The sequence below is a fragment of the Lissotriton vulgaris genome, chromosome 6 (assembly GCF_964263255.1).
Source record: "Lissotriton vulgaris chromosome 6, aLisVul1.2, whole genome shotgun sequence".
NCBI lineage: Eukaryota > Metazoa > Chordata > Amphibia > Caudata > Salamandridae > Lissotriton > Lissotriton vulgaris.
Window position 1 is genome coordinate 1,057,376,571 of NC_141694.1, and position 13,358 is coordinate 1,057,389,928.

Consider the following 13,358-nt stretch of genomic DNA (forward strand, 5'->3'; position numbering starts at 1 on the left):
TGGGGCCAGCCACAGATGGATCTTTTGCGATTGCCTCCAACAGGAAATGCCAACGCTTTGCAAGTCGTCATCCCCACAGAGAGTCGAGCGGGAATGCATTTTCGATCAATTGGTCGAACAAATTCATCTACACTTTCCCTATGCTCCCTCTAGTTCCGCGCCTGTTATGTGGAAATAAAATTGACAATTGTGCCCCATCATTTCCCTGTTTCTGCCCGACAGCCATTTTTCTATTCAGACAAGCACCCATTTTGTGTGACATCCATTTTGTCTTCAGACCCAGACCCACAAGCAAGACACCCTGCCTCTGGCACCCCCGTTCATTGACCACACATTTCTGTGGTTCTGCCAATTCTGGGAACCAGCAGCAGATAGTTCCTGTTTTCTTAACTGTAAGACACCCTGCACCTGGCATCTTAGTTCATTGACCACCCCTCCCTGTGCTTCAGCCAATTCCCAGAACCAGCAGACAGTTCCTGTCTTAAGAAATAGTTCCTGTCCTTGACTGCAAGCCAGAGAGCAGATGGTCTCTGTTTTACACAAGATAGTTCCTCTTTTTGACTCTTGTGGTTCAGCCAATTCCCAGAACCAGCAAGATAGTTCCTGTTTTACACAAAATGGTTCCTGTTCTTGACTCTAAGCCAGAGATAAACCCCCGAATGAGTAAGGGCCTTCAACTGAAAGAGAACACATTTCCACACATCACATGCCCTCTCACGAGACACAAGACACGCCCCCACCTTGACACATCTGTTGGAAATTACTGCTTGTCACTTCCCTTTTTCTTGTCACTTCACTTTTCTTCTTTTGCCTATTGACTGAAAACTGTATAAATATTCTGATGTGTGAATAAAGCTGCAGACCACTCCTGTACCCGCTTGGTGCTGGAGCTCTCCCCTTAACTCTAGTTACTGGACCCTTTTTTTTTGTACTCGAGCACCACGGACTCCTCTCCTTGCTTTGACTGAAATTATGATTATTAAGTATAGAAATTCTGAGATGAGGTAATATTGACTTAATTTACCACATTAATTGGCGCCCGAACAGGAACGTTCCCTTTTCCCCACGCGCCGGCAATATTGGACCCGGTACTGTCCCCTCCTGACCTTTGACGGACTTCAAAGTGCACAACGCGGGGAATTCCCGCTAACTCCCTCGAGGCAAAGAGGGGGACCAACTGCGGCCCAGCATCCACACGAGGCAGTGAGGAAAATTGCGGAACGTCTTGAACCAGAGCCCAACCTGTGAAGAGACGAGTCCGAGGTTCTGTGAGCCCCACTTTAGAAGCTGCACGCATTTCAAGATCTTCAAGAGGCCTTCCAGTTATTTTTTCGGTGAGTACTGCTGAAAAGTATAAAGACGAACCCACAGCTTTTGTGGGTGCGGTAAAGATACATGTTTTTGTTGGTTTCTCACTTATTTTGTGAGGACTGCTAAACTAGTATAAAAGACGAACTCACCACTTTCGTGGGTACGGTAAAGATATATTTTCTGTTTGTTTTTCTTTTTCTCTCAATTCTAAATCTTTGAAAAGTCTTGCCATCATGCCTATTTTTTCGAAAATACGCAGATAGCAACCAAAAGGAGTATTCTTGAGAAAGAAATTCCCCTTCCTCCTCGGGATACTCCAGGACACTTCATGTATGCAAAACATGGTGCCGGTGCAATTATTTATTGTGATTTATGGGTGGATTATACTAAAGACCTAGAACACAGATATAGATGGCATGAAAATGGTACTTTTGACATGGAATGCATTATAAAATTAGAGGAACAGTTGTGGAAGAAAAAGGGAGTCCGCCAGTCACAAAGTGACTCGGTGGAATTATGGAGAAAAGAAGCCCATAGGAGGCAACAGAAGGAATTGCATGAAGTTGAAAAGGGTAAGAGAATGTCAGAGCAGGCCAAGAAAGAACAGTTACAAGAAATAGGGAAAGAAGTAGTTAGTGAAAGGAATAAAAGGGAACAATCAGCCATTTCTACTGGTTTTTATCCTGTATTGCCATCTACACCTGAAAACTTTAACATTGCACCACCTAAGACAAAACCTACCGCCCCATCACCAGAGGATATTTTCACCAATTTCCTCTTAGATACTCCACCTCCATATGAGGTTCCAGTAATTCAACACCCTCTGCTTCTGCCACCCCTTTTACAACGTAACACACCACCTCTCACTCCAGAAGGGGGTGCCGTAGGTCCAGACCCAGTAAAACAATTCCCGACTGCCCCTATGACCCGACTCCGAGCAACACAGGGGAGGCGGGCCGAATAAGTAAAATACTTCATGACTCCTGGGAAGAAATAAGACATCTACCAGCAATTGACACGTTTCTTCAAGCGGCCTCTGAGTTTCTTCGTACTGGAGAGAACTCACGAGCCATTAACTCTATGACTACAAGAAGATCACACCCTATAAAAATGCACATGTATAGGTTCCTCCTTTGCTGTTTCATAAAACATATACAAGCAGAGGAAAGAAATGTACCAGTTTCCCTTTTTGACTTATTAGATTCCGCATCTGACCACACTAGTCTAGAACTTATAAATGATGCACTAGACAGGTTCACCCGTAAGGTGACCGTATTCTGCAAAACTTGCAAACAAATTAAGAGAATAAGAAACTAGAGGAGGAAATTACTGAACCTACTGAAAAAGTTCTACCTGTTCGTTCTTCCGCCCCTAATTCACGAACACCCCTGCCTACATTCCTCCAAGGTCACTCTGAACGGTCATCTCCAGATGAGTTATTTGAAAATACATCCAATGCATTAGACTACTTGTTAGACCAGGAACCTCCGCTTACACTGGATGAGGAGGAAATAGCCAGAACTGCGACCCTATGGGTCTCTCAATATAAGATATATGACAATGATCTCATAGCCCAACTTGTTCTAGCATTACCACGCTCACATCAAAGATTAGCAAGTCTCTACATGGTACAACATCTCATCACACTCAATGACACTCATTTTAAACATGATCCAAGACTCGAAGATTTTCTGTCTGACTGCGCTGATAACCTGTTCCTCCACAATAGCTCAGTTTTTCTCAACACATTTATAGATTTTAGACAGAAATACCAGAAAACGGCTGAATATAAATCTTTCAATAATACTTGTGGACCAATTAATAGACTTCCTCAAACACGCCAGTTCCCCATGAGAGAGGTCCACCCCAGAGCCGACGCGAATGGCGCGCTACATCGCCTTTTTATCTATGTACCCTTGACAAAACTTGAGTTACTAAGGTTAAAAGAGATAGTTCCTTCCCACTCAAAGGATCCTGCTGGATTCTTTAAAGAATTAGGAGATGTATTAATGATGGGAACATATACTCTTTCTGACATCACAGCAATTCTGAAATTATTGTTGCCATCGGGTATAAATGATAAACTAAGAGAAAAAGATTGGGAAGTAGCAGGTGAACACATTAGATGGACCGAACTTCAGAATGACGAAAATACTAGAGTAGTAGGTCAAGGTATAGGAGACAGACTAAAAGCCCTTTTTTTTTGCTTCACCTTATTTCTATGAAGGGCCCTAAAAGACATGGGGATTACCAAATATCTTTTCTAGGTGGAGATCGCATCCAGAACATCTTTTGTTGACTTGTTTTCTTTCAATTGCAGCTCCTTCAAATTCCTTCCTGTGTCCTTAAGGTTTTTTAATGGACATCTCCCAACAGTGTGACACTTTTCCACAGAACAGACATATGCAAGGCGTGTGGGTCGTCTCCACAAGAAGGGTACTTCTTAAAAAATGATGGAATGATGCCTTAAAATATTCTGCAGAAAGTTGAAAAAACTAAGCGGATGAAAAACGAAACTCTTTCAACAACAGAACAAAGGACCAAAATATGTTGACATCAGTTCAAAAATCACTTAGGAAATGAATTTCCTGTAATATTAGTAGAAGGGAAGAGTCGGGGATCCCACTCCCCAGAATGGAATATAGTTCTAACAACCAAATGGTATTGTGGGGCTTAGTATCTGCTCAATTATTTTAAAAAGGCCATGCAGGTTTTTCCTTTCTTCTAAGGATGTGCTGTATACTGCCCATTTTCTTCTTTTTGAAAGGAAATGAAAAGAAATTTCACAACTTATTTTCATTTTACAGGTCATATTTAATTACAATCGGCTTAACCAGGAAAATAGAAATTATATACAGGAAAACCAATTGTCTGATTTTAAAGCATTCTTGGATCCCGCATATTGGAGTGTTCTGCATCTGTTCACCTGTCTGACAGCCATCACCAAGCATTCAATCTCCACACATGTACTATTATGAAACGGACTGCTAGAAATCTGGATGTGCGTCTGGGCCTCCCAGCTAACAACTAGTCGTCCATTCAGTATCTACCCACCTGTCCCGCTATGTCTGCGCCTCTCAGTAAATAAGTCCTGGTATGTGCGCTATGCGTATTTATGGATGAGTGCCTAGATTTCTACTGATTCCAGTGTAGTCCCATTTCTGCAGGTGTGTGACCTCTGGAAATTCCTTACATATACTGTCCACTCCTGTTCATCTGTGACAGTATAAATGCGGGTCACCGAATATACCACTTGGCTTTTTGTTTACGGGGAGGGGGGGTATATACCAGCTTGGTGCTTAGGTACGTGGGCGTCCACTGGTCTGTATGTCCGCTGGCACTGGAAGGAAAATATTTTTTCAAGGAGAGGCCAACGACTGAATGGAACTGGCACGAACTCTTCATAGTTACAGATTAAGCCTGTACACCCTAGCTCCAGTCCCTCACGTATTGATCAATACATCCGAGCAACAAGAGCAGAACACATGCTGCACACATGAGCAAGTGGTGATTTTAAGTGCTTATGAGAAGAACTCATTGTGAAGTAACCAATTTAAAAGGCACTTTGGGGTGGGAGGATTAATCTGCCATCAAGAGCTAAAAACAATCGTTCTGTTCTATTAAAAGTTTTAAACAGCAGTTCGATAAGTACAATAGCTTACCTTTCTTTCGAGAGTACGGAAAGGCCTTGTAATAATATAGGCACTACGGTTTGGTCCAGGTACGCCCGTGTAGGTAGGGACTGAAGATCAACCTTCTGCTTGGATACTTTATCTGCATTAGCCTTCTCATTTTCTACTATTCTCTATACACAAAGACAAAAAGGTGGAGTATCCAACATTTTTAATTCAATGTAGCAATACTAGAGAGCAAAAGATCGTACAAACCAAAAATAAATCAAAAAAACAAAAACTCGTAAATAAATCCCATTGTATAAATGTAGGAACAATCAAAAGAGGTATCTGCATTTCAGGTCATACACGTGAAATGCATTACAAATGGCGAAATGCACATTCAAGTCATTCAGAGCCTTAAAGGAAAAGTTGAGTCTCCGCACCTCCAATTATCAGCCATGTGTCAGATTCAAAAGAGTGTCTCAGGCTACAATTATAAGAAATTAAATGGCATGTGCAGTGCTTAATATGTGCCCAAAAAATAAATAAGGACAGGTACCCAAAACTGTTATTGGGCGCCTGATGTTAGAGCTACCAATTCCGGATATCTAGGATGCCTAGCTTTTCTTCCACCTCATGCCACATTTTCCCCAGCCTACACTTCCGGCCCTTAAAAAGAGAGGGGAAGTTCAGCATCTGCGATCACTGGCAAACATTAAGCACCGCAACTGCCCCAAAACTCGCTGGCTATTGTGCTACATTTACTCCAGCGGTTCTGCATATTACAAGCCGGGAGGAGCGGGATATAGCAGTACTGGCAAAGTAACCACTACTGTTTCAATTTAGCTAGATAATTTCAGAGGATTGTTGCATTTAACTTACATTTCACTTTGTCGGAAAAAAAACCCCAAAGACGACATATAGATTTCCCATAGCAGCGATGTATACAATAGAACAGGAAAACAAATATAACTCCGAGATCAAAGCAAAGAAACAACGTTTATACTCAGAGAAAGCACTTCCATGAAGACTTTTTTTAAATGACAACCGTGTACACTGCCACACACAACCTCCTCTTTAAAATGGTCCTACTGTACCCATTTCAGATGTGCTCACCTAATAGTCACTCATTCCACAGTTCTCAGAATGAGGAAAGACTAAGCAACACAACAGATCATGAAATCCCTAACTAGACAAAGTTATTGAAGTGGTTGTCTTAAACCTGTGAATCTACTTTAGATTGTAGCATGAGATTAACATGAACAGGGAAAGAAAGTGGTACCCCTTCATAGCCAAGGTAACCACTTTAAAAAACAAACACAAGCATTGTCATAGAGAATAGGTCTAGCATTGGCTGCGGGCCTTTTGGCGTTGTCAACGCACATTTTATTTTGTCATTGCTTTTGTACTACTTTATAGTTAAGGGAGCTGCTGGGTCGATGACGATGTACTGGCTAAAAACAAAAATATATTTTTGTCTCAAAAAATGCACTTTTACCATAGTAGTTCCTGCCACTGAGTAGACTAGACACTGTTTTTTTTCTAATTATGGCTCTGCTGAAATTCTCATTTTTGCAGTGCAGTAACGCAGTAATACTGTATTACAATATCACATTTCAATGAGAGGAGCAATACACTTTCCTTTTACTTTGGGGGGGGGGGGGGTTTGTGGGCTGGGCATAATTTGCAAACCGAAAATACCGAAGAACTTTGGTGAAGGAGCTAAAAACTGCAGTAATTCATCTGTCTGCAAAAGAATTACGTATAAAGATTTCAGGGAAAGCAATTGGATTACTAGCTAATGGTCAAGAAACACTGTCACTTGGTAGCTTTTAGCTCGCATCTGTGACAGGGCATGCAATGCATGCGCTCTCACTTGCGAGACGTTACTGTTTCCAATGAAGGGCTTGGAGCTAGACCATTGCTTACTGTTTATTCGCTTAATTGTGTTACTCTGCTTTGCTGCCTCCCCATTGGCCAGTGCAGGCAAAGCATCACTTCCGTTCTTTTCTGTGGAGCATGGACCAAACAAGATTCATTAAATGTAATTAGTGTCCATCTGCAACTCTGATTGTAATTGAGGTACTATTTCTTCTTTCCCCTCCAACCCTTCTCATGGCAGTTTCAAGAGTCACTTTCTGTAAAGGTGAAACAGAAGCAATTCCCTTCAGCAATTCAATAGTTCAAAACTGTAATCAAAGGGGATCATGAACTGGTGAGGCAAGATGGAGGGCGTGTCTCTATAAACTCGTCCGAAATCCCAGTCAATTTTCCCTAATCCTGTGCAATGATTTAATCATCCCCTTTATCTGGCTATTGACTCATGAGCTTTAATAACCTGGATGTCCTGGGGTCGAGTACAAACAGAAAAAAATGGCTAGCAAACGATGGCAGCATAGAATGAGGACTCTTTCTGCTGTGGGCCTTACATAGTCCGCTGCCTTGTGGGAAGGGTGGGGGGTGATGGTGGTTGACGGCTTATCAGTGAAGGCTTGAACTAAGCAGTGCATTTCGGTCACCAAGAAGGGTGGTCCCCTTGGAGCATTGCAATCCACATGGGATACACTGGTGTGAAGCGGACCTTTTAAAAAGCGGTTGTGGTGATTAAGAAGGCACTTGAGCAAGACTGAGGACCTTGAAAGGAGACACTTAGAGGAATACCGAGAAGGGAGAGTGGTAAAATGGCCTAACTGCCAATTCCTCAGTCTGGTGATCACATGCTCAGGGAATTGTGGCATCTCTCCCCTGTGTCTGCTAGCTGCCCGACTTATAATTCCAGCATTATTGTTAGACCTACCCACCTGCTGTGCTGGTTTCCGTGGAGAAACCAGACGGAGAAGGTGCTCATTAGGGGATCTCACCAGGAAGAAACTGCTTAACCATTGTAAAATAGATAAATATGCTACAAAGGTCATAGCAGCTGCTGGCGAGATTTAGATGGAGGTGCAAGATACTCTAGGAGAAGGTATCTTGGCCTCTAGCTCGTGATCAATGACCTTTTCTTTGAGGCCGTTAACAATACCTGGAAAGGAATGGAAACAAAATCGGGGCGATTGGAGCAATCTCTGCCCTGCGGAGACAAGACCTTAGAAATAGAGTTGATTGTGTCACTGAAGAGGAGAGGCTCATCTTGGAATTAGAAGATGGCTTCATAGCACAGAAAACAGAAATCCAGTGGATGACTTCAATTACTCATTCCTTGGACATTAGAATGGAGGAGGCAAAATGGTACGGAGATTAGAATGACATCAGGATTGTGGGCATGTTAGAGGGACTTGGGGGAAGAATGGCTCTATATTCTTGTTCCAAATACAGAACTCTTATCTCGCTTTGCTATTGAACGAACTCCTCGGTCCCTGGTGCAAATACCTTTTCTGGGAGACAAAAGGGTCACATTTGAAAGCAAATGGGCTGTACAAAAACTTGCCAAGGAAAATTAATGGTCTGGGAGGAAAGACTTAAAGGGGGGCGTGGGGGCGATTGTCTCAGTACCTTCAGGGGGAAAACCCAGACATGATCTCTTGAAGGAGGCACAACATATGCACTCTGAATTTAGCTTCTTAGGGAAGGCAAGAAAGGTTACTTAGGCATATTCTGGATTTAGCATAGACTTCTTTGTGGTGGCTATATTAGGGGAAATAATCTCCTCCATTTTCAGTGCTTAGGGCCTGGTTAGATCCAGGGGGCTCTTATACGGAGTTCTGTGGGAAACTGGGTAAAAAAGGTACTCCATATTTAGTGAATATGCTCTGACGTGCTTACAGAAAATCACACTACATAAGATAGACTGCTTAATGATGGAAACACTATGCTTCATGAACATAGTAGGAAGAGCCTCCTTGATGTTATGTTCGAAGGCAGAGACTGTACTGCACAGGACACCCAAGCAAACCGCACAATTGACAAGGCATATGATTCTCAGACACATGGAGATTGAAACGCCCTCAGATCGCCACTAATCCTATGTCTCAGGGGCACATGGGTCACTTCCCCAACGAGAGTGGTTATTGGCCCAACAATTGAAATTCCTCAGATCCTTCAAATAAAATATTTGCCAAAGGGTATATCTGACCAATGTCCTCTCCTACGGGCAACTAAATTGTAGAAATGGCAGCATGGTAGCTAACAGATCTGAAGGTAACTACTGCCTTATTTGGTTAAACTACTTTTCCTCTAAAGGTAACACTGCACCTGTGCAATCTGCCATAACGCTCTGGGATCGATTTAAAGCTGTAATCAGAGGCAGAGAGCAAGTTAAAATTAACTAAAAGAGAAAACTCAAGAGGAAAGGAATACATTCCCTGGAACAAGAGTAGTCATAGCAGAGAGGGACATGAAAGATCCACTGGCTGACATGAATATACAGAGGCTGACTGTAGCCTGTAATGCATACAAAGGTGAGGCAATTGAGGCAGCCAAGACACTATCCGAGTGTGCCAAATAGACTGCTTGAGGTTGGGGACAGGGCAAGAAGGCTGCTAGCCTTGCGATTCTTAAGGGAGCGTGACTCAAGATGGGCGAGTAAAATCACTGAAAGGGAGAGACTGAATGTCATCACAGATGGAGAAATAGTACAGGCCTGTACAGACTACTATAGAATGTTGACACAAAGGAGGAAGAGGGTAGGGCTGCATTTCCAACGAGTCTTCTCCCCCTGACAGGTGAATATGGGTGCTGTGGCTTGGTTGACGTGGATCACAATACTGACAGCAAAATAGTCATGGAAAGTATTCAAGAGTTGCAGACAGGGAGGTTTCCGTGCCCACATTACTTTCTGCCATTGGTTTGTTATTGAAGAAAAAAAAAACTATCTTCCTTAAGAATGCATCTACTTTACATCAGTGCTTAATTTGTAAAAAAAATAAAAACTTCAGTGCCAGGGCTCTCGTCAGGAGGCCACTGCAGCTTACACCACACCTTGCCCCTGCCATAATGCTAATGATCGTAACAATGCAACTGCTAGCCATCACATTGCAACAAGTGTGATAGTTCGGATTGTTTCAGGCCCGTAAAGCTAAAGGAATGGCTTGGGCAGCAGATAATAGTAATTTTTAATGTATATTGAAATAATAATTATTGTTGTGGTCATCTCTAAATTAGCCAGACAGCGCCACCTTGCAGCAGACTGTCACAAGCTCAGGTATTGACAATTAAGTGCCGCTGCCGAGCTCCGGAAACAACCGGCTCAAATTAGGCACTTCTTTGAATTTCTGAGACAGAAATAAGAGTTAGTGGTGGACCAGAAGCACACTATTTTTGCAGTCATTGATAAAAAATAAAAAGCTGTCTGTCATATGGAGCCTTCCTACTACCTTAACGAAGACACTAAGTTGCTAGGTAAAATATTGGTAAACAGGCTTTTGGCAGTCATAACACAGATTCATGTGGGCCAGTCAGGCTTAATGCCCCAGAGGTCCACAAGCACCATGATTAGGGCCAATCCCGATGATAAAGTATGCCAACTCAGGTTACTTTTTGCTTTAGAAATTTACTTTGGACTCATTAGATTCAAATATTCATGTAATCAGCTATTCAACACAATATGAAAAAGAATGTTTTGAAGAAACCAATACAATAACCCCCATGTCTGTGATATTGTAATACTGAAAGTTTCAATGGGTGTTAGAGCCTGATAGCCCATTTTTTGCGTGTGATATTAACATGGGGAGGCGGCTGCCATTTCAAGCTCTTTAAAAAAACTGAGAGAATGTGGAGAGTTTTTATAGTATACAATCAGGTATGGCAAACCACACACGTCACTAGAGCGATACTAACACACTATTCATAAGGGCTCGTAGTATCAAAGAGTGGCATTTCAAGAGAATTCATTAACTCTGTGTCTGACAAGAGCAAAGTTCTGAGTAGGAATGGACCAATCAATGAACACAGAGAGGGCTATTTACAAGAGAAGGCGGCCACAAAGTTTTTTTTTATTTGGAGATGATGGCAGAGCTATTATGTTCTCTGTCGTTACTATATAGCAAAGCATCATGGAAGACTGACAATGGTTATGAATTGACTTCCTTGAAAGGGTTGGGGATTTCAAAAGGTACAGGCTAAATGATGGTATAGCTAATACCTGCGTATTTGTGTCCTTTAGAATTCAAAGACTTGAAATTCAGATTTACTGAAAATTGCCTCACAATGTTGAAAATGTTGTGCAAGTTTTATTATCTTGATAGGACAAAAAAAGGAAAACCAAAATAGAAAAAGCGATTTTCTTTAGGTATCATGATTTCTTAAACCACTGGACAGTTTTACAACAAATCATGGGCAATTGTACAGCTCACACCTCACCCCCCCACTGACTAGGGCCATGCCAAATGGATATTTTGCTCAGGGGACAGTTTACAGGACAGCAAATACACACATATTCACTAAAGAAGTAGTTAAATCAAAGTGATCCATTTCTTTTTTTTTTTTACTTAAGGCGAAATAAACTGTTCAAAAAATTACATACACATTCTTCAAGCCCTAAAAAAGCTTCAGTTGAAGGGATATAATGGACGCTATCTAATACTTGAAAACACTGAAATGTGCCAATTATTGATGGCTAAACACCAATAACGTCCTTCTATGCCCTTCTCATGACCTCACACAGTGTCTGATAACTTCACAAATATTGATTTTCTTAGTGATAGTCCACTATGCTTCAGCTAATCTCCAGAATCTGTGGGCTTGGTGAGAGAGAGGTAGGAGCCCTAGAAGACATTGAATGGGAGGCGGCTCAATGGCACCAAGGGAAGTAGATATCAGAACTTGGTTGAGGTTAATACAATTGAAAATACTGCATCAAATCTACTTCAATAGAAGCAAAATATTCAGAATGGGAAGGGCTGAAAATTCCAACTGCCTACGATGGACCACACCTGCCTCCATACTTTTAGAGGATGCTGTAGGGTTAGTTGATATTGTGGGGATTGTGATACACAAACTAGTGGAGGTCATGGATATTGATATCCACAGGACACCCCAGCTAGTAATCATAGGATTTCAAACGTCGTAGACATTCCTATGATACCTATGGGCTTTTGTATGTTGGGTTTTATTGTTGCTAAAAGAGATATGGATAAAATGTGTGCCCTGAAACGAACTCCGACCAAGGCAATGTGACAAGAGGGCATGAATATAGGTGTGGAAGCAGAAAGTGGCATGCAAGGGCAGAGGTTGTCCAAAGACATTTGACAGAGTTTTGGAGTAATGAAAAACAGTGTGACTCAACAAGCAGCCACGTTTGGATTTAGTACCGCCACCCCCAAAAAGGGACAATGCAGAGAGGTTTGTTCTAGCGAAGGAATATGGCTGAGTAACCCGGGTAAGAAAGTGGCCCTATATACACTGGACCAGAATATGGTACAGTGTGTATAGAGTCCACAAACCCCAGAGGTATAAAAGAGGTTAAAGCCAGGTGTGACCTTACTCTCTAAAGTGGTAGCTTGGTCGAGCAGTAAGGCAGTACCAGAGGACAGTGTAAAGCATTTGTTGCACACACTCAGTCAGCAAAATGTTTCACACACTCAAAGACTGAACTCCAGGCCAATTGTTTTTATATCAAGAGATATAGTTGTTTTATTTCTAGAACCAACAGTTATCAAAATGTACTGTTCTCCATATGAGAGGTCTCAGATGAGTACTTTGCAGAAAGGCAATTAACTTTGTAAATACAATAGGTACAGGGGTTGCAGTAGGCAACACAATTCAACACACAATTTAGCATTGAGCTCAATGGATTTCCTTATATAACCACATTTGATTACTTTGTATTTTACTTTGGTAATTTCAGGACTGGCTCCTAGGTTCAGTCCTGTGGTCTAAGTTGAAAACAGTTTAGCAAAAACGTTTTAGGTATTGTAGTGATTTTTCAGGAATAAAAAGCTATTTTAAAAGTTCATACTTAGAAACTTTTCAACAGAAACCTGGCAATGTTATCCAATAGGAGAAAATTCAGGTTGCAGGTAAAGTACGATCGCGTTACTTTTGTAATCCAGTACTGGGCTCCTGGGGCCAGCACTGGGGTCTCAACTTAAAACAGGTAAGTAATTACGTTTCAGTATTTCGTATGATTTTTAAAGAATACTTCTAGTTTCAAAAGTAGACACTTAAAAGTAATTTCATAGAAAAGCAGACAATGGATTCCTATGGAGAAAATACAAGTTATTAGTAAACCCGCTAGGGATTACTTTTGCGGTTCAGTACTGGGCTACAGGGTACAGTACTGGCTCCTTTCCTGATCAAAAGTGAGTATTTCGGAATTCAGATGATTTTATATGAATATTTTACGTTTTCAAAAGTAGACAGAAGATTTTTCGAGTCAAACCAGTCAATGTTATTCAATGGCATGTAATTGAGTTACCGGTTTCCTGGTGAGTACTCGACTGGTGAAGTTGTGGTTCTGGGCATAGACTAAGGGGTCCCCCAGGGTCAGGTAAGTAC

The 13,358-nt window shown here is 41.8% G+C and overlaps 1 protein-coding gene across 6 annotated transcripts in view; it reads right to left on the reverse strand.

Moving 5' to 3' along the window:
* Positions 1 to 13,358, reverse strand: part of DPY30 (dpy-30 histone methyltransferase complex regulatory subunit) — a 170,679-nt gene that overhangs the window by 31,827 nt on the left and 125,494 nt on the right. For all 6 annotated transcript variants that reach the window (XM_086927127.1, XM_086927123.1, XM_086927124.1 and 3 more), the window contains one exon: positions 4,974 to 5,116. In XM_086927127.1, coding sequence (XP_086783253.1) covers positions 4,974 to 5,116 — 143 coding nt within the window. The remainder of the gene's footprint in view (positions 1 to 4,973; positions 5,117 to 13,358) is intronic.